General features: G+C 43.6%; 2 protein-coding genes across 7 annotated transcripts in view; one reads left to right on the forward strand and one right to left on the reverse strand.

Annotated features, from left to right (window-relative positions):
* Positions 1–431: 431 nt before the first annotated feature.
* Positions 432–21,566, forward strand: ECHDC2 (enoyl-CoA hydratase domain containing 2). Of its 6 annotated transcripts, none has more exons than XM_004468834.5 (10): positions 432–885; positions 7,917–7,984; positions 8,052–8,124; positions 9,394–9,480; positions 10,300–10,392; positions 12,512–12,571; positions 12,792–12,979; positions 18,497–18,547; positions 20,082–20,129; positions 20,865–21,566. In XM_004468834.5, exons 1-10 carry the CDS (start codon positions 753–755, stop codon positions 20,940–20,942), a joined length of 879 nt encoding a protein of 292 aa, XP_004468891.1. In that variant the 5' UTR covers positions 432–752; the 3' UTR covers positions 20,943–21,566. The 6 variants fall into 6 exon arrangements, with proteins under 6 accessions (XP_004468891.1, XP_004468889.1, XP_004468890.1 ...); XM_004468832.5 differs by having other exon boundaries at positions 433–885; positions 8,052–8,139; XM_004468833.5 differs by having other exon boundaries at positions 435–885; positions 8,052–8,139; positions 12,515–12,571.
* A 952-nt stretch (positions 21,567–22,518) lies between these two features.
* Positions 22,519–27,765, reverse strand: part of LOC101435536 (protein zyg-11 homolog B) — a 308,603-nt gene continuing 303,356 nt past the window's right edge. The window contains exon 27 of the mRNA XM_058303573.2: positions 22,519–23,889. Within this exon, the coding sequence (XP_058159556.1) occupies positions 23,726–23,889 (164 nt within the window). The 3' untranslated portion in view covers positions 22,519–23,725. The remainder of the gene's footprint in view (positions 23,890–27,765) is intronic.

Consider the following 27,765-nt stretch of genomic DNA (forward strand, 5'->3'; position numbering starts at 1 on the left):
GCAAAGTAGGGTCCCCAGAAGCCTGGAAAGCAGGCTCCAAGGTTCACAGTGAGAATGTAGACAAAGTGCACCGGGAGAGTCTGGAGATAAACTAGGAGGTGCCCACTGGGCAAGGTCATGTGCTGAGCTGAATATGCTGAGTGTGGATAAGAAAGAAATTGTGTTATCTGTAGGCTTACGAATAGAAGAATAACTTTTGTGTTTGTAGTGACCTAGAAACGCAAATCTCCTGAATGTGCTGTTTACCCTTATGATATAGAATAAAGTGTGTGTTCAAGCCAAGTGCCTGAGGTAGTTGTGAGCTCCTCACCGTCCACCTGGCCCCTGCTTTTTTGTGTCTTTCATTTCTTCAGCCTCACGCTCCTCCCACCTCAGGAACCTGTTCAGCTGCACGAGTGGCAACAGAAGATAACGCCAGAACGGAGTGAAAAGATCTCTTTTAAAAACTAAATATCACTGAGTACCTAATATACGTGTAGGTAAGGTTTGCACACCTCATTTAATCCTCAGAACACCACCATAAGGTAGACACTTTTATTATTCTAGTTTTACAGATTAAAAACCGCCGTTTAGAGAAGTGGACAGCCTAGCCCCAAATCTTACGGCAGAGCTGAGCTTTCCCCCAGGTCTCCTCTGCCTCTCGGCCCATAGGTGGAGCAGTTGGCGAAGGTCTTGTCCACGGGAGCTGCGAGCTTTCAGCGGGACAGCGGGTAGTAGAGGAGCCGAGCGGCGCCTTCGCAGCTAGCGACGGGATGCTGCGCGCCCTGCCCCGCGCCCTGCGCCCCCAGCGCCTCTGGAAGGCCCTTCTGGCCCGCGGCTGCGCCTCCGACGGGGCAGCTGCAGGACCCGAGATCCAAGTGCGCGCCCTACTGGGCCCAGACCAAGGTAGATGCACTGCCCTGGGCGGGCCTAGGGGACGACTGGGCTGGGATCCGGGGCTAAGGAGGGAAACTGGGAGGCCGGAGCGCCTGCAGGGGACGGAGCGGTGGCCAGCGCGCCCACTCCACGCGGGAAGGCGAGGATCGTAGGGGAAGGCGCGTCGCTCAGTGCGTGTGAGCATTCCATCTCCCATCTCAAGGCTCCCCAAACCGCCCCGACCCTAGCTGGGGCGGTGCTGTCCGTCAGTATCCGTATCCCTCAAACCCCCATTCGGTGGCAGCCTCTTGCTGGGGGGAAGGACAGATTAGCCGCGCAGGGGAAGCACCTGGCACCAGCGTCCCCCGGAACGCAGCGTTCAAGTTTAGTTTCCAGGCGCTGGTTCTAACTGCAGCCCTGGGTCAGGGCAAGGTTCCCGGGGCCAAAGCCGCGGAGCCAATGGGCGTCGGCGGGGAGAGGGGAGGAGAGAGCAGGGGAGGAGAGAGGAGGGGACGAGCGAGAGGGGAGGGAGCGCTTTCCTGTCCAGCGCGCAGGGCCTGCGCAACCCGGTCAAATATTTGCGGCTGGGCTCGTTGACTACAGAGGGAAAGTCCAAGGCTACCGGCCGAAAACACGTTCGTCTGAGCCTTGTGTTGTGTTTGGACTTAAGGTCAAGGTGAATCACACTTCTCAGTCTACCGCGTGTTACCATCAAATCGGCACGGTCTTACTTGTACGTTTGTTTTCAGCCAATCCCGTCTCCTCTTCCCTGCATTTGACATCGCATTTTTGTGTTGTTTTTTAATATGTACAAATGACACTGTATTTTTTTCTTTTTTCTTTTTGACATCTTCCTTCCTCCGTCCCTCTCTCCCTTCTTTCCTCTTTCTTTTCCTTTTCCTGCTTGAGAGCTGCTTTAGTTCACTGCTTCCTGCGGTTACAGACTGTTCCCTCGTGTGCTTTCACCACTTTTGGTAGACACCTTAGGGCTGCACAGAACCCCACATCCCACTACACCACCTGGTGAGAATTTCTCTGGCTGTGTGGGATTGCTGGGCATTAGAGAATACCCCATTCTCTCACTGCCTTCACTGCTAAACTGGCAACAATGCTTGCCTTGAGATGGTTATGATTATTCTAACCACTTAACAGATTAGGAAACTGAGGCACAGAGAGGTTAAGCAGTTTGCTCAAAATCCCATAATTAATAACTGGCAGAGCCATGACTTGAACCAGATCTGATTTCAAAGTGTTCTCAACCACTAGGTAAACATTGCCCCTTTCTTTAACTTAAGCAACTCTAAACACAAACTTGTATGTCAGCAAATACAAAATTACCATGAGTCAGACCTTTAGGATCAATTGTAAATAGCTGGAACTGTTTTATCCAGAAATAACAAAGATCAGCATATTATGCCCCTGCCCCTGCAGAGGACAGAGGAATGTTAGCAGAACACTCTGGGTTCTGTGCTTCTAGGTTCTTGGCTTTGTCACATAAAATAATTTAAGGAAATGCCATAGGGTAGGCAAGGGAGTAAAGAGTTTATTAAGAAATGAGAGAAGAGGTAAGAACACAACCTGAGACATGCGTGTGCATGCTACAGAGTGAGATGCACAAGTGGGGCCCCAGGTTAGGCCTTTTTAAAGTCTTTCCTTCTTCCTTTTACATGTTGGGGAGGGTCCCCAGCTGTTTACTGTTCTGATTGGTTGCCCCCACCTGTTAGCTCTCAGGGGGCCAGTGGCAAAGCCTTTTTTGTTTGGAGGTATCCAGGGCTTCCCTTTGACCCCAAAAAGAATTCCACATGGGACCTCGTGGCCAGGGTTTCAGCAGGGTCTTTCCAGCTTTGTTCTTAGTAGTAATGTTCCATCAAGGGCTTCCGGATGGGGTTTCACAGCCACATCCTCTGTTGGTTCCCAGCTTGTGACTCAGTCTTCCCTCTTACCCTCTACTAACCTGCCTCAGGAGGAGGGAGAAACTCAGTGAAAGGAGAGAAGAAAACCAAGATAAAGCAGTGAAGGCATAAGGAAGAGACACACACAGGAGAACCTCAGCAGAAAATGGCTCAGATCACATGATATGCACGTTTGCAGCCACAGGTTCTACCTTTCACTTGGGCTGAGGGCACAGAAGCATTGTCACATTTTATTTGTCCTTGAAAATGGGGTTGACTGTTTAACCACTTTTCACTGTTCTTCAGCTGCTTTATTCCTTGTCATTCATTGCTCTACTCCCAACTCCCTAGCTGGACAAAGTTCTCCACTACAATCCAACCTTTCCTTCCTATCTTCTCTACCCATGGGCTCATTTTAAACTGTCTTACCTCTGTGTTTTGTTCCTGCTGTGACCCTAAACTTGGGATCTCTCCCTTCTTCTCTGCCTATGGATATTCATATGGACCCTCCCCTCTCCTTGCCCTTTACTTTCCAAAATGTGTCTGGTCTTGCCTCCCTCAAAAGTTGTTAGCTCTTTGAAAGTGAGAGTTGCCAGCTGTTACCATGGGCAAGTTCCCTTCTTTTCTGAACCTCAGTTTCCCCATCTATATAGTACAGCATTTCCTTCCAGCAGTTTCTTTTGACTCCCACCCTCACCCCGTAGCCCGGGATCCAGGCCATCCAGACGGAAGTGACTCCAGGTTGGCTGCTCAGGAAATTATTGGTCAGTGGCATGGTGGATTTCGAAAGAGTGGGAAGGAAAGTTTCAGTGCAAACCTAGCCTAAGAAGGTAGGAACAAAGGCTGAGTCATCTCTATTTCTCCAGGTCCAAGCATATATATTGCAAACTGAATGTTGTCAGGTGAATGAATGAAAGCCAAAAACACCTTGACTGGCCCCTCAGACTCCTGTGTTTGAGTTCATACCCCACTTTAGGCCTTGGACTTTTCCTAGTACCTGGGCATTTTATCCTGTTCACCATACCCACAAACTGGCTGAGCACTTATATGCATTATCTCTTATCCTCACAACAATCCTTTTATTACCTCCATTCACAGATCAGGACATTGAAGGCCAGAGAGTAAAGTGACTTACCCAAGGCCATGGAGTTGGCATGTGGCTGAGCTGTGACTTGAATCAGTGACTGTTAGATCTGGCAGCCAGTATTCTGAGAAAGGGAGATAAAGATGGAGGCGAAGAAAGAGAAAGAGGAGAGCCGGCCAGAGAGAAAGGAAAGACAGAACAGGAAAGCAGAGAGGAGAGAGGAAAGTTTACGTCAATCCCAAGACATGACTGTTTTCTATTGTTGTATAATGAATTACTGCTTAAACCAACACACATTTATTATCTCACAGTTTCTGTAGGTCAAAAGTCTGGGCACAGCTTAGCTGGGTTCCCTTCTTCAGAGTCTTACCAGCCTGCAGTCCAGGTGTGGGCCAGGGCTGCAGTCTCATCAGAGGCTTGACTGAGGAAAGATCCTTTTCCAGGCTCCTCAGGTTTTTGGCAGAATTTATCTTCTTGTGGTTGTAGGACTAAGGTCATCCCCATTTTCTTGCTGATTGTTGGCCAGAGGAGCCTCTAAACGCTGGCTACTCTCAGCTTTTAGAGGCCACCCACAGTCCCTTGTTTCATGGCCCTCTCTCTAGCCCCTCTCACAGCATGGCAAGAATTCTTCAAAGTCAGCAATGGAAAGAGTGTCTTTCTGGTGTGTGCTAACAAGATGGAGCCTTATATATATAGTAACTTAATCATGGGAGTGACATTTCATCACCTTTTCCTTTCAGTGTAACCTAATCTCAGAGGTGACATCTCATCATTTCTACCATATTCTGTTGGCAAGAAGCAAGTCAGAGGTCCTGCCATGCTCAAGGGGAGCGTTTATTTGGGGTGTGAACATGAGGGGCACTCTAGGGTCTGTCTGCTACAATGACCTGGGAACTATACTGTTTATGGGTTTGTGAGACTTGGGGCCGTTAACCCCTCTAATCTGATTTTTCCCTATCCATTATAGTTCCCCTTCCCTGAAGTGGTGGCATTTTCTCATCTAGAGTTCCAGAGCTGGAAGGGACCTTGGGGACATCTGAGCTCCTCAGTTGAGCCTCCAGGCCTGCTTGGCTTTACGAGTTCCTCACAGGTTCCTGGGGTGCCAAAGGAAGCCCACCATGCCTGAATGTCATGGTTCTCTGCCCTGGGCCACAGTTCTGTAACTCCTGGCTGGAAACTTGCCCTTTAAGAGCCCTGAAGATTTTCTTGGCCCTTTTCTGTGTCTCAGATGAACCTACACTGAGAATGCCAGCTTAATAAACACTTCTTATTCTGTAAACAAAGCTGGGAGCCTGAGAGAAAATAATAAGGGGCCCTTGTAGGCCAAGTGGGAAACCCTCCTCTAATCTATTGCTGAAAATTATACAAGAGGGGAACAGCCTAGAGGAGATGATAAAACTGCCCAGACCCTGCCTGTCTCTCTTCCCCACACCTGGCCCAGATAAGAGGAAAGAGATGAGACCAAAGTGGGATGCAAGGACCAGACTGTGGGGTCTGTGAACAGAATTAAGAATCCTGTGAACAGAATTAAGGAATTTAACTTTATACTGAGGAAAAAGAGAGGGGAGGTGCATGGTTTAATTTAGATTAGAAAGGTGACCCCAACTCCATTGAGGAAATGAGGGGATAGGGAGAGCAAGACTGAGGGCAAGAGGGTTGTTTTAGTTTGCTTGGATGCACAAACAAATACCATGAAATTGGTCAGGTTAAACAATGGAAATTTATTTGCGCATAGTTTGAGGCTGGAAAAAAGTCCAAATCAAGGTATCATGAAGGTGATGCTTTCTTCCTGAAGACTGTGGCTTTCTGGGGCTGGTTGCCGGCAACCTTTGGGCCTTAGCTTGTCACATGGCAAGGCACATGGCATCCTCCACTGGCCTCTCTTCCAGGTTCTGTTGAATCTCAGCTTCTTACTTCTATGGCTTTTTTGTTCTCTCTCTGAATTTCATTCCACTTATAAATTGGGCTAGGCCACACTTTAATGGAAGTAACCTTATCAAGAGGTCTTGCTTACAATGGGTTCACTTAGTTTTAACAGGTTTTTCTGCGTGTACTTACAGCTCCAAACCACTGCAAAGGCCAACTGGGTGATCCAAGGAAAGAGGGAGAAGCCTGTACCAGGGCAGTGGCTGTGAGAAGGAATATGAGTTCAAAGGTTTAAGATCTATTTAAGAGGTTGAATTGCAGGTCTTGGGGATTGAATAAGTTTTGTGGGGGAGGGAGAGGGAGGTAACACAAAAACTGTCAGGATTAGAGAAATATCATTTGCTTCCCTAGGGAAGCCTTGAGCAGGATCCAATTTGTGAAAGAATGTTCCGTTTTGGACATGCCAATCAAGATAAGAAGTAGACAGTTGGATATTCAGGCCTGTAACTCAGAGACCCCTGGGCCAGCTGGGTACACATGTGTACATGGGGCAAGCGGATGTGGAAATTCTCCAAGGCAAAGGGGCAGATCAATAAGTGCAGGTCCTCTTGACTCAACTGCTTCCCTTTGTACCACTCTCTCCTTTGCTCTAAACACCTCCAGTTCTAGAAGGCACCCTGCTCTGCCACACCTCAGGACCCTCAGCTGAGATACTTCCCTCTGCCTGGAAAGGGCTTCTCTTCCTGACCACCCTCCCCTAACCTCCCTCCCCTTCATCCCTCCCCTCTCCTCACTCTTTCCTGACTCCTACTCATCCCTCAGCTCTCAGCATAAAGGTCACTTTTTCCTTCAGGAAGTTGCCACCGGTCTTCCACACTAGGAGTCCTATTACGTACCCCCCTTAAGGCCTTGTCCTTTTTCTCCATGCTCTCACCACAAAGAGCAAGTCTTGTTTAATGGCTGTATTCTCTACCAGACTGGAGGTTCCATGAAGATCAGGGGCTAGGTCTTCCCTGGTCTCTGGAATCACAGGCTGGTACAGAGGCTAGCATGTGACATTTTAGAATTGGGGAAGATAGAACCCAAAAAGGAGCCATCTGAGAGGTAGGAAGAGGGCAGAGAGTGTTTAAGAGGGAGTGTGTATGTGGTCAGCAGGGCCAGTTGCTGCTGAGATGTTGAGAGGAGGAAGCAAACAAGTCCCATGGTTAGTGATGTGGTTATCATTAGCCACTTTGGTGAGAACAGTTTCTGCTGGGTGATGAGAGTGGAAGCTAGATTAGAGAAGGTTTAAATGAATGGAGTATAGAAAACTGTAAATAATAAATATTAAAAAACTGTTTCACACAAGTTGGCTATTTCTAGTGAAAAATATTATGCAGCTAGGGCAAGGGTTATTTTCTTGTTGATGGGGACAGAACGTGAATCTAATCGAGCCTCTAGATTCAGTTGCCAATTCCCTATGACAACGGGACTGGCCGACTTCCTCCCATAAACATGCAATCAGCAAAATTCAGATTGCTGGAAACCTGAAAGGCCAAATGTCTCAGGTTTTTCAATAGATAGATGTTAAGGGAAAGACAGGGGTAGAGGGAGAACCTGAAGATGTTAACAGGTTTTTAAAAGATGCATCAATTTTTTGAAAATTAGCAAGTCTAAACTATGGTGTGTAGGGATGCATGTTTGGATGATAAAATTATGAAGAAATGCACCAAAGTGATTCCTATAAGTTAGAGGAGTGATTACCTTTGGAGGTAGAAGGTTTCTGGGGTAGCTGGCTCCATTCTATTTCTTGATCTGGGATGGTTACAAGGCATTTACCTTATAACAACTCATTAAACTCTAGAGGAAAAAGAAGATTGGCTCTGAATGTGAAGAGAAAGTTACAATGGAGGGAGCGATGAAACTGAAGATGGGGTGTGTACATGCACATGAAACAATGGCAGCTGCAGGCAGGAGCCTCTTGGCCATTCTTGTTCCTCTCCTCTCTTTGCTCCACAGATGGCAAGCCCTTGCACTTCCTCTGTAAGTCAGAAAGGGCAAGCATATTGTCTCCATTTTACAGTTGGGAAAACTAAGGCCCAGGAGGAATATGAGATACCCCACGTCATGCTGCTCGTCAAGGGCAGAAGCCACCCAGAACCCAGGCCTCCTGCCTCCAGCCCCAGGCCAGGAGCGAGCAGGGCCAGCTGGCTCACCCAAGGCTGCCTTCTGCCCCACAGGAATCACTGAGATTCTGATGAACAGACCACGTGCGCGCAATGCCCTGGGGAACGTCTTGGTTGGAGAGGTGAGAGAGGGCGGCACTAGGGTGGGCTGGGCTGGGCTGGGTGGTACCTGATGGGTCTCCCCTGCAGCTACTGGAAGCTCTGGCCCGGCTGCGGGAGGACCAGCAGGTGCGTGTCCTGCTCTTCAGAAGCGGAGTTAAAGGTGTGTTCTGTGCAGGTGGGTTCCCTCCCTGCCCCCACCTTGGGGTTCTGCAGAGCTCACACAATCCGGCAGGGGTTGGGGGAGGCCTTAGGTCAGCTCCAGCGTAGGACTCTTTATTCCCATTTTACAGGTGTGAAATCAGACTCAGAGGTAAAATTCCCTGCCTAGGATCACACAGCTAGAAGAGGTAGAGCAGAATTTGAAACTTGACCTATCTGGCCCCCCAAATCCTTGTGCTTTCCACTGCACCATGCTGTGTTCTGCCCCTTCATTCAACATTGATTCCAAAACCACTCACAAGGTCAGTAGCCAAATGGGACTCTGTGCTCCTTTGCCTACCCACAGGGTCTCAGTCCCTGTGCCTCCGCCTCATTTGGGCCTTACAACTGGACACCATGAACTTCTGTATCACAGGAGCGAAATACCTCACCCCAGGCCTACAGCAAGAAGCAAGTCAGTGAGAGCTTAGCTGAGCTGAGAACCCACTTCTGGGCCAATGGTTGGGGAGAGGGTTAGCAGGGATCTCTAGGGAAAAGGGAAGAGGCTGTGGGGGAACGCTAGGAACAGTTCTCAGGGGCTTACAAGGGAACGTGGTTCAGCCCCTCGCCCTGAGCTGCCAGGACCAGGGTGCCCAGCTTAGGGTCTCTTTTGATAGCACAAGTATGCAGACCAGGCTGTCTGCCCCAGCTGCCCCAGCCGAGGCCTCCCCTACCCCGGTCTCCTGGGCTCCCTCTGGTCTGACTCTTCTCCTTCAAGGCCACTGAATGCCCCTCACTGTCCCAGCTTCTCCATCAAAGGAGAAGGGCAGCAGGAGGCTTGGGTCTGCTCCTGACTTACTCTGGAATGCTAATGCCTGCCCTTCTCTGGGCCTCAGTTTCACCGTCTGTCACTGAAGAGGCTGGAATGAATCAAAGACTTCCAAGGGCTCATCCAGCTCTGACTTCCTACAGTCTAGGACTTTGAAGATTCCATGTTCATCTCTTGTGCCCACCTCAACCCCCTGCCACCTGGCCCTTGGTGACACCACCCAAGTCCCACCTACCTGCAACTTCCTTGACCTCCATGACACTGTAGCGCTAATTCCTCAGTTCTCACCTTGCTTGACCTCTCAGCCGCTCAGACCCCCTTTTTCTGCTGGCTTCTTTGACCCCACGTTCCTGATGTTTGTTGGTTTCCTCTGGCTGCTCCTCCTCAAGTCTGCTTTGCAGTCTGGGATTCTGTGATGGGTCGTTTCCTCCAGGGCTGTCACTGACTCCTTGCCATCTGCAGGTGCAGACTTGAAGGAGCGGGAGCAGATGAGCCAGGCTGAGGTGGGGGTCTTTGTCCAGCGGCTCCGAGGCCTGATGAACGAGATTGGTGAGGGTCTGGGGTGGGGTGGAAGAGGGTGTGCAGGAGATTATGCTGATCCCAGCCCCATCCCCCACTTCATCCTCACTTTAAAGAATGGTTTCTTTTGTGAGCTCTGTGATGTGACTCTCCCAGGGGCAAAGAAATCCTGCAAGGAAGAGGGTAACAAGAGGGTTCAGAGGACATTTCTCCCAGAAGGAACTCTAGCTCCTCAGCCATTGTGCCCTCCCTGGTCTGACCCACCTGCCATTAGGCCTCAAGCCCTGCCATTCCAGAGGAGTCACAGTTCACCAAACACATTTTCAGGCTTTGACAACCACGTTTACTTTGCCTGGAACACCCTTCCTTGGCCACCTAAGCTTTCACTCATCCTTCAAGGCCTCTAGGGAACCTCCTCCAGGAAGCCTTCACTGCCTGCCCTCCAAGCTTTCTTTTATCAGAGTACTGATCACCCTGGGTTGTCATTTCCTGTTTATATGTCTGCCTTTCCCATTAGACTGAGTCCTTTGGGAGCAGGGGCCACATCTGGTTTAGTTCTGTGTACCCAACACCCAGCACAGGGCCTGGCATAGTCCATGGAGGGAGAGAGCAGAAAGGCAGGTTCCAGGTTCCAGGGAGGTTATTCCAGCCCATTCCCTTGTTCCCATTACCCACCACTTGCCCTGATGACAAAACTGACTCCTAAGATAACCTGGTTGAGATACTAGGTGAGGTTTCCCAAGCCTGGAGCCTATGAGGCCCTCTGTTCTGACCAGCATGCCCTTCTCCAACCTTGAGTTCCTTGAGTTGCCAGGGGCTTGCAGGCTAAGGCCTTCTTTATCCCTACAGCAGCCTTCCCTGCACCCACCATTGCAGCCGTGGATGGGTTTGCCTTGGGTGGGGGCCTGGAGCTTGCCCTGGCCTGTGACCTCCGAGTGGCAGGTATGGGGCAGTGGGTGAAGTGAGGTGAGGTGGGGTGGGGTGGGGAGGGGTCGGGAGGTGAGGGTGAGTAAAACAGGGTAAGTCTAGGGGTTCTGCAAAGCCAGCCAGTGCTCTTGGCCTTCCAACCAAGAGCAAAACTGAAGGCAGGGTGAGCAACAAGAGGGAGCACAGGTGGAAGCTGGTTTTCCCCTGGTCCAGCCACTGACTGAGAAACATCTCAGGAATGTTTCTACCAACCTCAAAGCAATTGCCTATGGGATGGCAAAAAGAACATGGTGGGAAAGGCTGAGGCAGACAAATTGTTCAACGTGTCAGCTCTATCCAAGCCAGCTTTATTGATCATATCTTGAAGGTGAGCCATGGAGGCAGAATATCCTGAACCAGATTATCACAGATATGCCTGGACAGAAACACTGCCTTCTGGTTACTGGCACCAACTAAGGTTTGCATTATTTGTTCAGGGCAACTGGACTTTGAAAAGTAAAGAGAGGTGATAAAGAGGATAACAGATCATGTTTTTTAAAAAATTTTATTTACTTATTTCTCCCCACCCCCTCATTGTTTGCATTTGCCGTGTCTGTTTGTTGAATGCTGGTCTTCTTTTTAGGAGGCACTGGGAACACCAAATGTGGAACCTCGGATGTGGCAAGGAGGTGCCTAATGGCTTGAGCCACCTCCGCTCCCTGCTTTGTTGTGGCTCTCATGTTTACCTCGTGTTTCTTACTGTATCATCTTGTTACATCAGCTTGCCATCTAGCTCGTCTTCTTTAGGAGGCACTGGGAACCGAACCTGGGACCTCCCATGTGGTAGGTAGGAGCTCAATTGCTTGAGTCACATCTGCTTCCCTTGATCAAATTTTAAATGTGACTGACATGGTGGATGCTGTCTTTGCCTCTTCCCCCCTTCTGCTTTCTCTTGCCACCCCAGGCAGGACATTTAAAAACGTGTAAGTCCAGGCATAAAGAACATGTATTCTATCTACAATATATATGATAAAGAGAAGGCACTGACCAAATGGTCTGGCACCAAAATACCAGGTCAGGTCACAGCCCCAACTCTTCATCTCATCTACCCATGTTTCAAGCAACTAGCTGGCAGGGTTTTGGTGGCGAGTCAAAGAGATAGTGAATGTAAAAGCCCTCATACGAGGCAGTGATGGCCATTTCCTTCTGCCCACACTGCATGGTTCAGATGGTCAGTGCTAAGGGAACTCAGAAGATGAAAGAAGCCTGTGGGGTGGGACGGTCTAGGAGGGCCTCTTAGAGGAAGTAGAACTCAGAAGGAGAATATGGCCTGGATACAGTCAGGGCAATTTCAGGCAATGAAAAACTGGGATAAAGGAATAACTGGTGGGACCAAGAGTCACTGACATTCAAGCAGTTGAGCGCACACCTTCCACATGGGAGGTCCTGGATTTAGTTCCTGGTGCCTCCTAAAGAAGACAAACAACGAGCAGACAACAAGCAAAACCAAAACTAGCAGGGTGCAGATGTGGCTCAAGCAGTTGAGTGCCTGCCTCCCACATTGGAGGTCCCAGGTTTAGTTCCTAGTGCCCCCTAAAGAGAAAGAGAAAAAAAAAAAAAAAAAAACCCAAACAACAAGCAGACAAGTGCAAACAAGCAAAAAGGAGCAAACAGATGAGGAAGCCATCTCAGGGAAATAAAAAAAACATCACTGACAGTGTAGACCAAGCCAGAGTTAAGGATGACTGCATTAAACCACAAGTAGGTATCAGGTACTTTCCAGAACAAAGCCTCTTCCTTGTTCCATGCATTACTGCCTCCTTTGATCTTTAGCAGCCCTATGATACAGGTGGAAGGGAAACAACTCTCTTCTTTGTACCTGTGAGACTCAGAAAGGTTGAGACTTGCCTGCTGACACCTACCTTTTTCAGTTGGGGAGGAGGGATGAGAGACTGGCTCCTGAATCCCAGGCTAGCACTCTTCCCAAAGTACCAGGCAGCATGTGGAGAGAGCTGGCTGTAGTCAGCCCATGAGGAGCTTGTGAAGAAGATGGCCGAAGGGGCTGGTGGAGACCAGAGGCAGGTGTCTCCTCTCTCCGGGGAACGAGCCCTGGAGGGTGGAGCAAGGGCTTGGGCTTCACTCTGTTCTGTTTAAGCAGCTTCCTCGGCTGTGATGGGACTGATCGAGACCACGCGAGGGCTGCTGCCAGGGGCAGGTAACTTCACCGCAGAACCCACACTCCCTTTCTCCTCTTTCTGCCCAGTTCCACTCTATCTAGAGCACTTCCTGCCTTCCTCTTTCGCCTTGTGCACTGGGCCCCATCTTCCCATCCTAGCTCAGATTCTGATCCCGAGGGGTCTTTGTTGACTCCCAGGCCTTCTCTGGGATCCCACTCTCCCTGCTAATTTCCCACTACCATTCCCCCTTCTTGGCAGGAGGGACTCAGCGGCTGCCCCGCTGCGTGGGGGTGGCCCTGGCAAAGGAGCTTATCTTCACGGGCCGCCGACTAAATGGGATACAGGCCCAGGCCCTGGGGCTGGTGAACCACACCGTGAGCCAGAACGAGGAGGGTGATGCCGCTTACCACCAGGCACGAGCCCTGGCCCAGGAGATCCTGCCGCAGGTATGGTGGCAGGGCCTGTGCCATGGAGGGGCATATGCAGGGAGACCCAGCATATTCCGTGCAGCTGCAGAAGATCCATTCACCCAAATATGTAAAATTAACCCTCTTTGGAGGTTTTGCTTCCATTGAGCCATCCAGTAAACAATTAAATCTAATTTTAATTTTGAATTGAAATGAGGTTGAATTCTGAGGGACTGGAATCAAAATGGGCTCGAAAGCCCTCAAAGCAGCACTGTCCAGTAGAACTTACTTTCCATTATGATGGAAATGTTCCGTATCTGTGCTCTGTTGTATGCTAGCGACTAGACTCAATGTAGTTAAACTTAAATTAATTAAAATATATTTAAAAATCCAGTTTCCCAGTTGGGTTAGCCACATTTTAAGAGCTCAATAGCCACACATGGCTAGTGGCTACCACAGTACCATTCATTTTAAAGTGTCCCAAAGACTGTGAAAAAGCAAGACTCTAATGTGGACACAAAACTACCAGCCTGTCTTCTCTACTATGTGTTATAAGGAGAAAGCGTTAGAAGAAATTTTAGCACTGAGGTAGAGCAAGTGGCCACAGTAGTGGCTGAGGGCAGGGGGAGGGCAGAAGAGAGGTGATGTGGGGTTATTTTTGGGATTTTAAGTTGTCCTTAATGTTATTGCAGGGTCAGATGCTGGACTTTATATATCCTGCCATAACCCACTGAATGTACTGGGGGAGTGTGAACTACAGGGTAAACTATTATCTGTGTAGTTCTGCAGTGTCCCAAAATGTGTTCACCAAGTGCAATGAGGGTGCTGCAATGATGAGGAAGGTTGTTGGTGTGGGAGGAGTGGGGGGTATACAGGAACCTCTTATATTTTTTGGTATAATATTTTTTTTGTGATGTATCTTCAAAAAAATACAATTTACAAAAATGATGTGGGGAGCGGGGAGTGGATTATATGGGAACCTCTTAAATGTTTGTGTTTTTTTTTAAAGATTTATTTATTTCTCTCTCCCCCACCCCCACCCCAATTGTCTGTTCTCTGTGTCTATTTGCTGCGTCTTCTTTGTCCGCTTCTGTTGTTGCCAGTGGCTCGGGAATCTGTGTTTCTTTTAGTTGCATCATGTTGTGTCAGCTCTCCATGTGGGTGGCGCCATTCTTAGGCAGGCTGCACTTTCTTTCATGCTGGGCGGCTCTCTTTACGGGGCACACTCCTTGCGCGTGGGGCTCCCCTACGCGGGGGACACCCGTGTGGCAGGGCACTCCTTGCGCGCCATCAGCACTGCGCGTGGGCTAGCTGCACGCAGACCTCCCATGTTGTAGACGAATGCCCTAACCACTGGTCCAGGTCCGCCACCCCTGTTTTTTGTTTTTTTATATTTTTTACTGTAATATTCCTTGTGATCTTTTAACTTTAATTTAAAAAATTAAAAATAAAAATAACAGTGAAAAAAAAAAAAGAAGAGGACAGTTCGTAGTTACTGAAGTTGAATCTGCCACTGATCTAAACATCTGCCCCCAAGTCAAACATCAGTCTCCAATAGTGAATCCATGCCAATGTGGGTGATATTAGAGCCACCTTATATACAGAATCATTTCCAATAACTGGTCTTTGGTCCCTGGAGGAATAAGATGCATTCACCATATGAATGGTTAAGAGATCATCCTTTATAAGTTCAGGAAACATGAATTCTTAGATTTATGGCTATGATGGCTCATTGAGTTTAAAGTCAATAAAATGCTGTTTTAGCACTATTTTTTTAAAAAGTCTTGAAATACATCATGCATGATATGTTTTAAAACTCACTGATTAATCCTCAAATAGTTCCTAAGCATAGTCCCCCAAAACGATTAGAAATACTCCCCAAGGAATGGGTACAGTGCCTGCCCAGGTGCAATTCTACCAGCTGTGGGTCCAGGCCCTTCAAGGCCCAGCAGCTCTGCTGGCTACTCTAAAGAGACTTGAGGAGGGGGGGGGGGTGTGTTCCAAGTTTCCTTAAATTTATGAGAGCAGCTGAACTGGAGCTAGATTTGACTAACTATAATAAATGTTGACTTAGTTCACACTGAGTACCTCCTGTACTTTAGGCAAAATGCTAGGTATTTTAAAACAGTGTCTCAATTATTAGAAGAATCCAACTGAATTGATTACCCCCCTTTTATTTATGAGAATACAGACCCAAAAGGTTAATAAGACTTGCTCATCAAGAGCAAAGTAATTTTATCACCCCCAAAAGAGAGACAATATTGGTATTTCAATATTTATTTTGTATAATACAAAATATGGTATCAAAACTGGTTTTATTTTTAAAAGTGCAGAATATGTGCAAACTTTTAAAAACTGAAATATTTAATGCATTTCTAATACAAAAATGTTCAAACACATTACAAAACAAAGTTAAAATATAAATCTATGAAGATGTTAACCATACTTTATCATTCTAATATTAATAAATAAAAATATTTGAATTAATCTTGAAAATAAGAAATAAAATATCTTCTAAAAAAAGTTTCCCCTTTGTCTCCTTCAAATTTAAATAATCCCATCTCTTTGGATATTTTTAATTGGGGGGAGAGAAACTACAACTTTCAAAAATTGATAGTTTGATTTTAAAGAAACCATTTGTTTTGCCTTGTCTTCCTTTTTTTGGTTTGCCATTACCTTGGGCAATTTTAATACTGTCAATTTGTTATTATCCTTGTTCAAAAAGTCTCTGAACTAATATGAAACTTGGTATGAAAGGTAGTTATTGATAGCAGCTTCCACAGAGGGACCTTTCTAGTTAGATTTGTAGACTGTGTAATGTCTTTTTGCATCAACTGAGTAACTGCGTCTTTCAGCTTGATCTCAAGATGACTCAGATTTCCATATACTGAAATACTGCTATTCCAGTATAATACAGTTAAATACAGTATAATACAGTATAATACAGTTAAAAGGAGATTGCAATACCAAAATACCAGCATACCAAATACTAGTACTACAATCACTAATTTCATAGCTGGGAACATCTGATGCAACCTGAAAAACACATCTTCAATTTCCAGCTCTTAGGATTCCCTGTTGGGGTTAGCATAAAGGATGGTGTGGTAGATGGCCTGCCATCTAGTGGACAAACCACCTATACCAAGAAAGTCATATGGTTCAAGCATTTACCCAGCCCAGAATGTATTGTCAATATACGGAAGATCTGCATCTCAACATTCTTGATTTCCTCCTTAAATATATCACCTACTGGTAACAGTTTCAAATAACACGTAAAATTATCAATTACATGTCTAACAATCTTAATTTACATATGTAGCCATATACTCAAATATATATAAACATATACATATATTTATACATATTTTAAACATTTTTTGGTGAAGAATAATTTCTCTTTTTTCATAAAGTAGTTAACTAACAAATAATACTACATATTCATGACAAGCAATCAAACAGGACAGAAGAATAAGAAGTACCTTTTGCCCAGAATTGTCCCAGTTTTAAAACTGAAATTCTCTTGTCCTGATAAGCCCCCTTGGTCACAGGTAAACCAGGGTAGTCAGTCACTCTAACAACCCAGATTCCCCAATCCAATCCCTCTCTCCAGCACGCATACACACATATTTAAATAACATTTAATGATGGGGTAGGAGACAAGGAACCTATCTTTAGAGGCTAATCCAGTTCTAACAGATGTTTTAAAAGCATTTAAAAATCATAAAATTAAAATATGCATAGTAATTAAGTAAAACAGTATGGAAGAATATAAAACTGTAAAACAAAAAGTGAAGGTCTCCATTTCCCTGTTCCTTATCTCCAGAGACAATACACCACTATAAAGTTTTTTAATATATCCTTCTAGAGAAAAAAGTATGCTTATACCAACACATTGTATACAAATAGATTCATAATATACATACTTATATGTACTGCATGGATTTTTTTTACCTATTGTCATTTAAGATTTTTCCATTTTAGCCCATTCTTTAAAACAGCTGCACACTTTTACGTTTGTTGTATAGATATATCATCATTATTTAACCAGTGTGCTAATTAACTTTTACACTGTTTTCTTCTTTTCCCTATTGCAAAATAGCTAGAGTGAAAAACTTTGTAAATATCTAATTGCGCCCCTGAAAGTACATCTGTCTGGTACGTGGAGTTACATTTGCATCTAAAATTTTGTCAAGTTTTTGCCAAATTGCCCTTCAGAATCATACCAACTTACACTCCAATCAACAAGGTACCCAAATCTCAGGAATAATGGGCATGATCAGCTTAATTTTTGCCAGTCTGAGAAATGAAAAGGAGCACCTGTTAAAATTTGCATTTCTTTAGTAGTGAAGCTAACTTTTTTTTTTTTTGAGTGAAGATTGAACTCAAAGTCAAGGTGAAGATCAAATTCAAGGTCCATATCAGAGCAACAATATAAACATATTTATATTTCTTTTTCATAGGTGAATTACCTTTTCATACCTTTTGTGTATGTTTAAAATAAGTTAATTTGTACTGGCTTTTTGTAAGTCAGGGAAATTAGTCTGTCATAAGGATTGCAATTTTCCCCCCCAGTTTTGACTTTTGCCTTTTTTTAAAGGAGGTATTGGGGATTGAACTCAGGACCTCGTAAGTGGGAAGCAGGGGCTCAACCAATAAGCTACACTCACTCCCTGTGACTTTTGCCTTTTATTTGTGGTATTTTTCCAATCTGAAATTCAATTTCATGTAGCTAGCTTTTTCATTTATAGTTTATATGTTAAAAGACTTTAAAAATCCTTGTCTTTTTTCTAATACAGTCCTACCTATAAACACTTCACATTAACACAATATGAATAACATGTAAGAAGTAAATGCATTCCTTAGGGTTAGGGCTAGAGGGCCAGGTCCTGTGGCAAAGGTTACCTAGAAGCAAAGACCAGTGATTTAACATTCTAAAATGGCCATTTTGATGTTGCTTGCAAGTGGATGTATCAAAATGCCCCCTGGAATATCAACCCAGGCATGTCACATTCCAAAGTCCAAGTTTTTTTCACTGACCTTTTTTCATTCTGCTGGGAATACACCTGCTTACAGTAGAAGCTTACATTTACTAAGACAAGGGTTGAGTCTTGGGATGAGGTAGAGGAAGAAGACAACAGTGGGAAAGGTGCCTGGAAGTCAAGCTCTCCAAATCCAGGTTTTAACACTGACTCACTGAAAGTAGTCAATGGCTTCACCTCCCAGACCCTCAATTTCACAACTGTAAAATGGGTGATTAATGATGGCACTAGCCTGGAAGGGTGATTGGCACTGTTAGATAAGTCTGTGGGTGGAAAAGCACTTGGTATGTTTTACGCTTTGGAGGGATAGACTGAAGGACAAGAATGCCAGATGGTCTGGATTGGGATGATCAGGGATCAGAGTCTGACTACCTTTGTTACAGAAAAGAAATCTCAGCTGAGACATAGTAGGGACTAACACTAACGAAAAGTAACACATCAGTAGCCTTACTAGACCCAGAACTCTGCCTCCCCGCCCAATACTTTCTCCCCTCAATTGAGCTTTTCTTTTCCCTAGGCTCCCACTGCTGTGCGGCTGGGCAAAGTAGCCATTGACCGAGGAATGGAGGTGAGAGGGTCCTGGGTCAGGAGTTGGGTCCATTAAGGTCAGTTGGGTAGCCAGCATACAACATATAGACTGACAGTGCAGCTGGGAAGTGCTCAGTCACAGGAGTAGGAACCGGACTCATCTATCAGACTTTGAGGCTGACCTTGCTCTCTCTTTGAGCCTCAATTTTCCCAACTACAAAAAAGTTTGGCCAGATGATATTCTTGATTACATTTTAACCTCAACTCTCACTTGGAAAGAGGAGGAAATTGAAGTTCAGAAAGGGTAAATGACTTGCCCAAGGTCACAGAGCAAATGAGTAATACCCATGTCTATCTGGCTCCCAGTTCATGTTTTGGTTTTGCTGGTGGTCAGTAATGTGATCTCACAGCAGGGCTCAAGTAATGCCTTTGGTTCATCCAATCAATGTCTGGACATCAACTTACTCAATGATTCGTTCATTACATACTGAATCCAGACCTGAACAGAGATGAGTCAAACATGGTGGGGACGAGGCAGATATGGACAAAAATCACAATAAAAAGTTAATGGTTCCAAGTGCAAGGGTAAACTCCCTGAATAAGGTTAGAGTAGCACTGTCCATATGGCAGCTACCTGTGGCTATTTAAGTTAAATTAATTTAAAGCAAAGTAAAATAAAAAATTCAGGTCCTACTTTGTATTAGCCACATTTCAAGTGTTCAATACCCACATGTGACTAGAGGCTACTGTACTGGGCAGTCCTGAATTAGAGAATACTTCCTAGAGTTGGGCCTAGGAAAGGATGAGAGTTCCAGAAAAAGGGAGCAGTGTGAGCAAAAGCACAGAGGTATACAAAGAAGCTGCGCAAACGAAAGTGAGGGTAAATGAGACAGCATGGCATGGAGGTTAGGGGCACAGGTTCTGGCACTGGACTGCCTAAATTCAAAGACCTGCTCTTCTATATACTGTTGTGGCCTTTGACTACTTACCTTTCTGGGCCTCTAACTTCTCAGCTATATAATAATCCTTGTGAAAAGTAAATGAGTTTATATAAAAATACACACACACACACACACAAAGTACTTCTGTTAGAATGGGGCTTTGCACATAGTAAGTACTGGGAAGTAGAGGCTGGAGATGCCAGAGGCCAGGTCATAAAGGCCCAGAAACTTGTTCCTGAAGGCCACAGAAGTCAGTAAGGCTGAAAGGAGGTAAGGGGACCAAATGAGAAGGAAACACTGGCTGTGAAAGTACAGCTTTAAGTACCTCCTCCTCTGGTGGAACTTCTCAGCTCTACAAGTTAGATATTGGATCCTCCTCATTCTTCTCACAGCCCCCATTTGCCCCAGTACAGTTTTTTCATTGTTATGAATAGGTTCCCTCTCTGGGTAGGGAGTTCTTTATCAAATTCATTTCAGTTTATATGGACTGGTATACAATAAGCTCAATAATTTTTTGCTGAAGGAATCTATGAAACATTAGAAAATGGTGTAGGTAGAAGGACTGAGCTGGCTTCCAGTGGGGATGGAGGTGGACAAGGTCAAGCTGATCCACGTGCTACTTCTCTCCAACAGGTTGACATTGCATCAGGGATGGTCATTGAAGGAATGTGCTATGCCCAGGTATGTAGCTGCTGCCAGTCCATGCATACTTGTTAGCAGAGGCCAGGCCACTGTACAGCAGACACCCATTTAGAAGGTTTCTCCCAGCCCAAATGGTCTGACTCCATGCCACCTCCATCCTCTCAATTAACATGGGGTGGTCCCAGGACAACCACACTGCTTCTCTCTGGTACTGTTTGCATCCTGCTCCACTTGATATCCAGAAAATGACAAGAGAACACAGAATTACTTGACAAAGAGGAAGAACAGCTTGTTTCTGAACCAGTAGTCTTGTAGATGCTATAGATACCAGGCTAGAGTTGGGATGTCAAGATCTGCAGGCTGTGCATTTGCTAGAGGGGCTGTAAACCTCTGGTGAAACAAAGATGCCAACCTTCAGGTTAACAATAAACAAAACAATCATAAACAGAGGAATTTGCAGAACCCAGTGTAAACCAGCTACATACCAGTGTTTCTTATCTACGGAGCAGCCTCTGACCAGCAGTGTGAGCTCTCTGGAGGTGTGCAAGCAGTGTGGAAACAGTTACTAATGGAAATGGTGCAATGATACTAGAGAGACTGAACCTGCCTTCCCTGCGATGCAGAGTAATAGGCCTTTGCATGGCCTGAGATAAGAGTCCATAGACAATGGAAACACTTGAACCCTGACTCTGTCATGAGCTGGGCAAGCTTGACCAAATCTTTTTTGGCTTCCAGTCCTATTTCCCCAAACTAATATCCTATATGTTGTTGCAGAATATCCCAACCCGGGACCGGCTGGAGGGCATGGCAGCCTTCAGGGAGAAACGCCCCCCCAAATTTGTTGGTGAATGACCCCTATTTAATCTGAAGCATGGGAGACGCATATCTTAAGGGGCAGGATCCAGAAGGAAAATTTGCAGCAGGACTACCCTCATCATTTCACCTCTCCTGGCTTCAGTTTCCTCAGAAGGATGATGACAGACACAAAATGTTTGGCATGGTACCTGTTATTTTTTGTGCTGGCCATGCCCCCTAAGGTATTACTTTCATAATTCCTTATCTTGTCTAGATAATCACTGGCGTCTGGTTTGCTCTGGGGCATGCCTGTCTCCCTCTAACTCAAATAATAAATTATGGATTAAACCAGACCCCCAAGCCTGAGTATAGTGGGCTCCAATGTCCTGACCTCTGCCTTCTCAGTAATCAGGTGCTCATAAAAGACAGCAAGAAATTGAAGAAACCCCCAGTTTCTTCCTCTGTACAATAGAGATAATAAATAAACCCTAATTTTGGTTTATTTATTGGGTCAAGAGTCAGACTGCTTGGGTTCAGATCCCAGGACTGTGTCAGTTGCTCACTGTATAACCTTGGATAAGTTATTTAATCTCTCTGTGCTTGGCTTCCTCAACTACAAAATAAAGCTGTTGTAAGAACTGAAAAACAAAATAAAACCAGCTAACATTCAGTAAACACAAACTATTATTGTTAACTTGCAGTGTTCTTGAGTGACCAAATGAAATCATTGCTGTGAATGTCTTTTGTAAATTGCAGGGTGGCAGGCAAATCTTTGACGGCTACAGTAAGTAGCCTTCAGGAGGACCGAAAAGGGAGCAGTTAACTCCAATGCAGAGAGGGGAGTGTTGGTAAGTGGGAAGGTAACACTGGATTGAAACCTGAAGGATGAACAGGTGTCGAGACAAGAGGAAAGGTTAATGGGAACAGCATGAGCAAAGATGAGAAAGAGGATGACACACTTAGAAAATAAAGGGGGTTATATGAACGTACATATACTAGTCTCAATACTCCTCCTTCTCTTGTACCAAGGCAGAGGAAAAGCAAGCTGCATCTTAAGCTGTGGCCTTGTAGTCTAGAGAACTTTTCTGCCTAGGCCTACCTGAACACCCAGTTATTGCCTAGGCCAGGCCTAGAGTCACTAAACCACGGGCATGGAAACTGTGTTGATTTGCTGCTAAAAATAAATGTACCCCAAAGTTGTGCTTATACTTGGAAGGAACAATGACACAGAAGAGCGCAGGCTTCAGAATCAGCATAGGCTTCACCAGCTGACTACTCAGGAAAGCAACTTAAAACTTACTGAACTTCCTTTCTCTCACCTGTTAAATGGGAAGAATAAAACTTACCTAAGCAGAGGATTTCTGAGAATGAGATAAGAGTTGAGGGAGAGTCTGGTATAGATAAGGCCTGAATAGGCATAGTTCCCATATCACATCCTCACATTAGCAAAAGGTAGTAACTGGTAACACAATGTTCCAAGGTACTGGAAACCCAGGTCAGGAAGCCTTTTTTGGAATCATTTAGGAGAGTGATAGAAAATACAGCAAGGTTACAACCTCCACTTATCCAGTGGGACACTGGTGAGCAATCATTTGGAACATGGTTTAAAACAACGAAGAATGAACTTTCTCACTTGGTTTCAAAAGAAGGCACATGTTTATTAGTTAAGAGTCTGGACCAAGCCAGCCTAAAAACACAAAAATCTAGTCCCAAAATATGCTATTACTCAAACAGGAATTTACTTTTTTCTTTGAAAAACTTAATTTAACAGATGAAGGACAAAATCTTGTCTCATTAGTTGCCAATAATACGGCAAGGAAAGAGTTCATATTTTATTCCGCAGAGCACATACACACACAAACTTCTGAGATAGTCTGTATTACATTTGAGGTTGGTTCTCAGAAAAGTCCATACTTTTTTTACTTCTTGCTAAATAAAAGTACCGTTTGAAATCTTTGCCAAAGACTTTGGCCCTTCATCTTCCTCCCCATATTGGTCACTTCCCCACCCAAATCAGAATTTTGTGGCACTGAGATTTACAAATGCCTAAATAATCTTTCATCTAAATATTCTTCTCAGTCCTAAATCCCACCATCTCCCATCAGCACACCCACTAACACAAAACATTCTACTTACTCAGTCTAATTTGTAAAGTTGGAGGAAAAAATGCCAAAAGTAGAATACCCAAATATGTATTTCTTCCTTCCATCCCTCATATGGAAGGTACTTTTGTATCTGCAAAAAAAACACTGTGTTCATTTTTCCCTTTAACCGAAGTTCCACTTTCCAAACAACATATTTGTAAACATATATTTCCTGGAGCCTTTCCCCCCTATTACTTCTTCTCTGGTAGCTTCACAAATACAGGAATGACAACTCAGAATATCCCTTCAAACATGAAATTTAACCAAAACAACCAAGGTCTCCCTGTAGATTACTCCTTTCCTCTATTGGAAAAACAGGTCATGATTCCCTGACAAATCCAGCTAGCCCTGTATAAACAACCAGAGTCAAGAAATTAGACAGTGCTAGAGAAAAGAAACCGGCACAACTGTTCTGCGGCAAGCTCATGTCTTCCCACAGAGATCACAATTTGTTTTTTCAGAATTGCTGCTAAAGGGGTGCCCCAGAATGATTTTGACTTGATTTGGGATAATGGCTTTATCACATAAATTCAACCTTTTTGTAACTTAGAGAAAATCAACAATAAAATGTCGACGAGGCAGCCAACTCACAAATACCAGTGATAACTGGTTTCAACATTCAATTGCTGACAAGGAAGAAGACCTGATGTTGTGGATCAGAGAACAACTGTGTGGTCCTTAGGTTAGGAAGGGCATTTAACACAGAGAACGCCTCTGATAATTCATGAAATGCATTCTGAAATCATCTAGAATGGAGGCTGCAATCTGTTGTGCTTGGAGGTTTGCCCCTCTGTGCTCCTGTATGTCACACAGAAGCTGCAGTCCTTCTTCTTCCACTAAAATTTTGCAGTATTTGCTGGCTGAAAGAAAATCAAACAAGGAAACTTGAGGACAACTGGTATTTTAAATACTCCCAAATCACCACATTCACCTTTCTGAAGAAATTGTACAAAAGATTAAGCCGTTTGACCCACGAATAATCAACAGGTAAGTCAATTCCAAAGAAATCTGTCAAAACAAAAAAATCTTGCAAAGACTTGAATTCTTAAATTTGAGAATTAAAAATCTCAAGCATGATAAATAAAAATAAATCCACATCCAAATATAAAGTGGTGAAACTGAAGATCAGCAAAGGAACCAAGGAAACAAGGAAAAATTACTTATCAAGGAATGATAATTAGCTCAACAGTAGACCACAGCTGCAACAACAGAAGACAATGGAAATATTTTCTCTCACAGTTGCTTAAAGACAATAATTTTCAATCTAGAATTTTATACCCAGATAGTATTAGAGAGTAAAAATAGGGAAAAAGGCCCACACATTTTCAATTAAAAAGACTTGTCACTAACAATCCTTGAAAACTGAATCTAGAAGAAAAAAAAGTGGGGCTAAGTAATAATGGTGAAAACAAAAGAAGAAAAAAAAAAGAGAAACAAAAAAGAATGGTAAGCAAAGAAACTGGTAAACATTTGGGTAAATTGAAATAAGCATTGATATATAAAATAATAACTAAACTACCTTTGAGAATATGAATATGTAGAACTAAAGTATATTTCATTCTTGGATGGAAGGATTCAAAGTCATAAAGATATGAATTTCATTTAAATTAATTTATAAATTTAACATGATGCTGATAAAGATACTACTAAATAAAAAAGGCATTGGAAAAAGAAAAAAAAAGGTATTGGGACAGCTGAGAAGCAATTTAGAAAAAATTAAGTTGGGCCCACATCTCAGACTATACACCAAGAAAATTATCAAATGTATCAAAGACTTTAATGTAAGAAAAGAAACACTGAACATTACTAGATGAAAACATAAGAGACTTCTTTTTCAATCTAAGTGTAACCATGACCCCAAATCCAAAGGCCATATAAGAAACAATGAAATGTAAACACAATGCTGTGGAACTCAAGGACACATTCAATGGCCATCTCCCAGCTCTAACCTATCCCCTCCTTTTCCCCTCTTGCTTGTTTATATGCAGGTGATTGGATTGTTTCCTATTTAGCAAGAGACACAGGGTGGGTGGGGGCGAGAGATTTTAAGTCTTAACCAGCCCCAGGTGCTTGCCAGGGAGCAAAAGTTGCTCATCGAAAAAGCACCATGGAATGTATAAAAGCTCACCACACTGTCAGTGCAAGTGTCCCTGAAGCAGAGAGGCATACAGAACTGCCAAGCAGTTGGCCATCCACTAACCCTCACCCAAGCAGTTGGCTTTGCCACAAGACTGACCAAGGAAGGATCTTTGCCCTGCTCTTTTAGATCCTTTGTGCTGCGAAAGTAATAAAGTGTTCACTTGTTGAAAGCCTCTGTTGTACCTGAGCCTGTGTTCCCATTACCCACCACAGAGCAACTTGTTCCACACACAATAAACAAAATCGAAACACAATAAACTGGGAAAAAATAATTGCAACATATGGCACAGAAAAAGGCCTACTAGGTAAAGAGTTCCTTTAAATCAAGAAGAAAGACTGACAAACAAGAGATAAAAAAGGAAAGAGAGGATGTCAACAATCACAGAAAAGCATATAGCTTTTATATATTAAAAAAAAAGATGATTAACCTCACTTAATATAAATGGCAACTGACACTACCATTTCCACTTTAGATTGGGCAAAAATCAAAAAGTTCAAATAATGTTTTAACAACGGGAAACTGACAAACTCTCATACATTGCTGATGGGAGTGCAAATTAGTCTTAAACTCTGGAGGAAAATTTGGCAAAAGCTATCAAAATTACAAATGTTCATAATCTTTTGACTCAGCAAACTTAAGATTATTCTGCAAATGAACTCACAGTCTTGCAAAACAATATTTATATTTCATTTAACAAATGTCTGTAAGGTACAGTGAGCCAAGCACTGCTCTAAATGCTTTATAACTAACTCACTCAATTCTCATAATAACCCTATGTAATAGATACTATTATCTGCATTTAAAGATGAAGAAACTAAAGTAAGTTACATAACCTCACAGCTAGTAAATGGCAGAAACTAGGAATAGGTCGCATCTGGTTCCAGAGTCTGTCCTCTTACCACATGACTGCATATGAACATCTCTCTCTGTATACAAATATACTTATTGAAGCAGTGTTTGTAAAAGGAAAAGATTGAAAACAACATCCATCCAAAGGAGACCTGTTAAATAAATGATTGTATCCACATATTGAACAGATATTAAGCAGTTTAAAAATAATAGTGCAGACTCTGAAGATAGACTACTACCTGGATCTGCCAATAAGTAGCTGTTTCTTTTGCTTTTTTTTAACAAATTAATTTTATCAATACATATTAATGAAACATACAATTCATTCAAAGTGCACAATCAATGATATCTGGTATAATCACATAGTTGTGCATTTATCACCTCAGTCATCACTACAGCGTTATCATTAATTCAATAATAATAAAAACCAAACAGACTAACAAGAATGTTCTTCACCCCTCAATCTCTCTATGCTGCTTCTACTATACATGGCTGTTATTTCTGGCTATTCTTATACAATTACCTATTTATTTATTAAGCAATTTTATTGATATATTCATAAACCATGAAATCTAGCCACCAAACTGTGTAATACATGGCTTTTAGTATATCACAATTTGTGCATTCATCAACACAGAAAATTTTTTAGAACAATTTCATTACTCCAAGAAGAAAAATTCCACATCCTTAGCAGTTCTTCCCTAGCCCTACATAACCACTAATAACTTCATTTTTAGAAATTGATTTATTTTTACATTTTATATAAATGGAATCATACAACTTATATTTTTGTCTGATCTCTAACTTAGCATATTGGTTTTAACTTTGTCTGATCTCTAACTTTAGCATATTGATTATAACATCTTAGAGTGTTAACATACATTTGTTCAATTTCAAAGAAAAAGTTTTATATATACAACTATATTCATATTTCACATGGGGTTTTAATATGTATACAGTTCCATATTATATTTTTTCAATCTTTTCTTTTAGTTATATACTTGTCCTTAGACTTTCCCTTTAAACCCTTTTCATACCCACATAACAGTACTGCTAGTTACAGACATTATTTTGGGCTTTCTCCTCTTCTATTCATTTCCAGACTAACACACATCCTTTCTACCAATTCTGCACAAATTAACCCTCAGCTTTCCATTCTCTAACTTCAGTCTATTTTCTGGTGACCCACATTCAAGTCATTAACTCCATGAGATTACACAATATATTTAGTTTATAGTAGCGCAATCATACAGTATTTGTACTTTTGTGTCTGGCTTCCTTCACTAAACATAATGTCCTCCAGGTTGTCATATACTTTACAACTTCATTTCTTCTTACACATAAGAATATACCATAATTTATTTATCCGTTCATTGGTTGATGGACACCTGGGTTGTTTCCATCTTTTGGCAATTGTGAATAATGCCACTATGAACATCAGTGTGCAGATATCTATTCATGCCACTGCTCAGAGCTCTTCTGGGTATATACCCAGTAGTGGTATTGCCAGGTCACGTGGCAAGTCTATGTTCAACTCCTTAGGAACTGCCAAACAGTCCTCCACAGTGGCTGTACCATTCTGTATTCCCACCAACAGTGAAAAAGTGTTCCTATCTATCAACATCCTCTCCAGCACTTGTAGTCTCTGTCTTTTTAATAGTGCCCATTCTAATAGATGTTAAATGATATCTCATTGTAGTTTTAATTTGTATTTCCCTAATTGCTAGTGACACTGAATATTTTTTCA

Source organism: Dasypus novemcinctus, chromosome 9, assembly GCF_030445035.2.
Source record: "Dasypus novemcinctus isolate mDasNov1 chromosome 9, mDasNov1.1.hap2, whole genome shotgun sequence".
Classification (NCBI taxonomy): domain Eukaryota; kingdom Metazoa; phylum Chordata; class Mammalia; order Cingulata; family Dasypodidae; genus Dasypus; species Dasypus novemcinctus.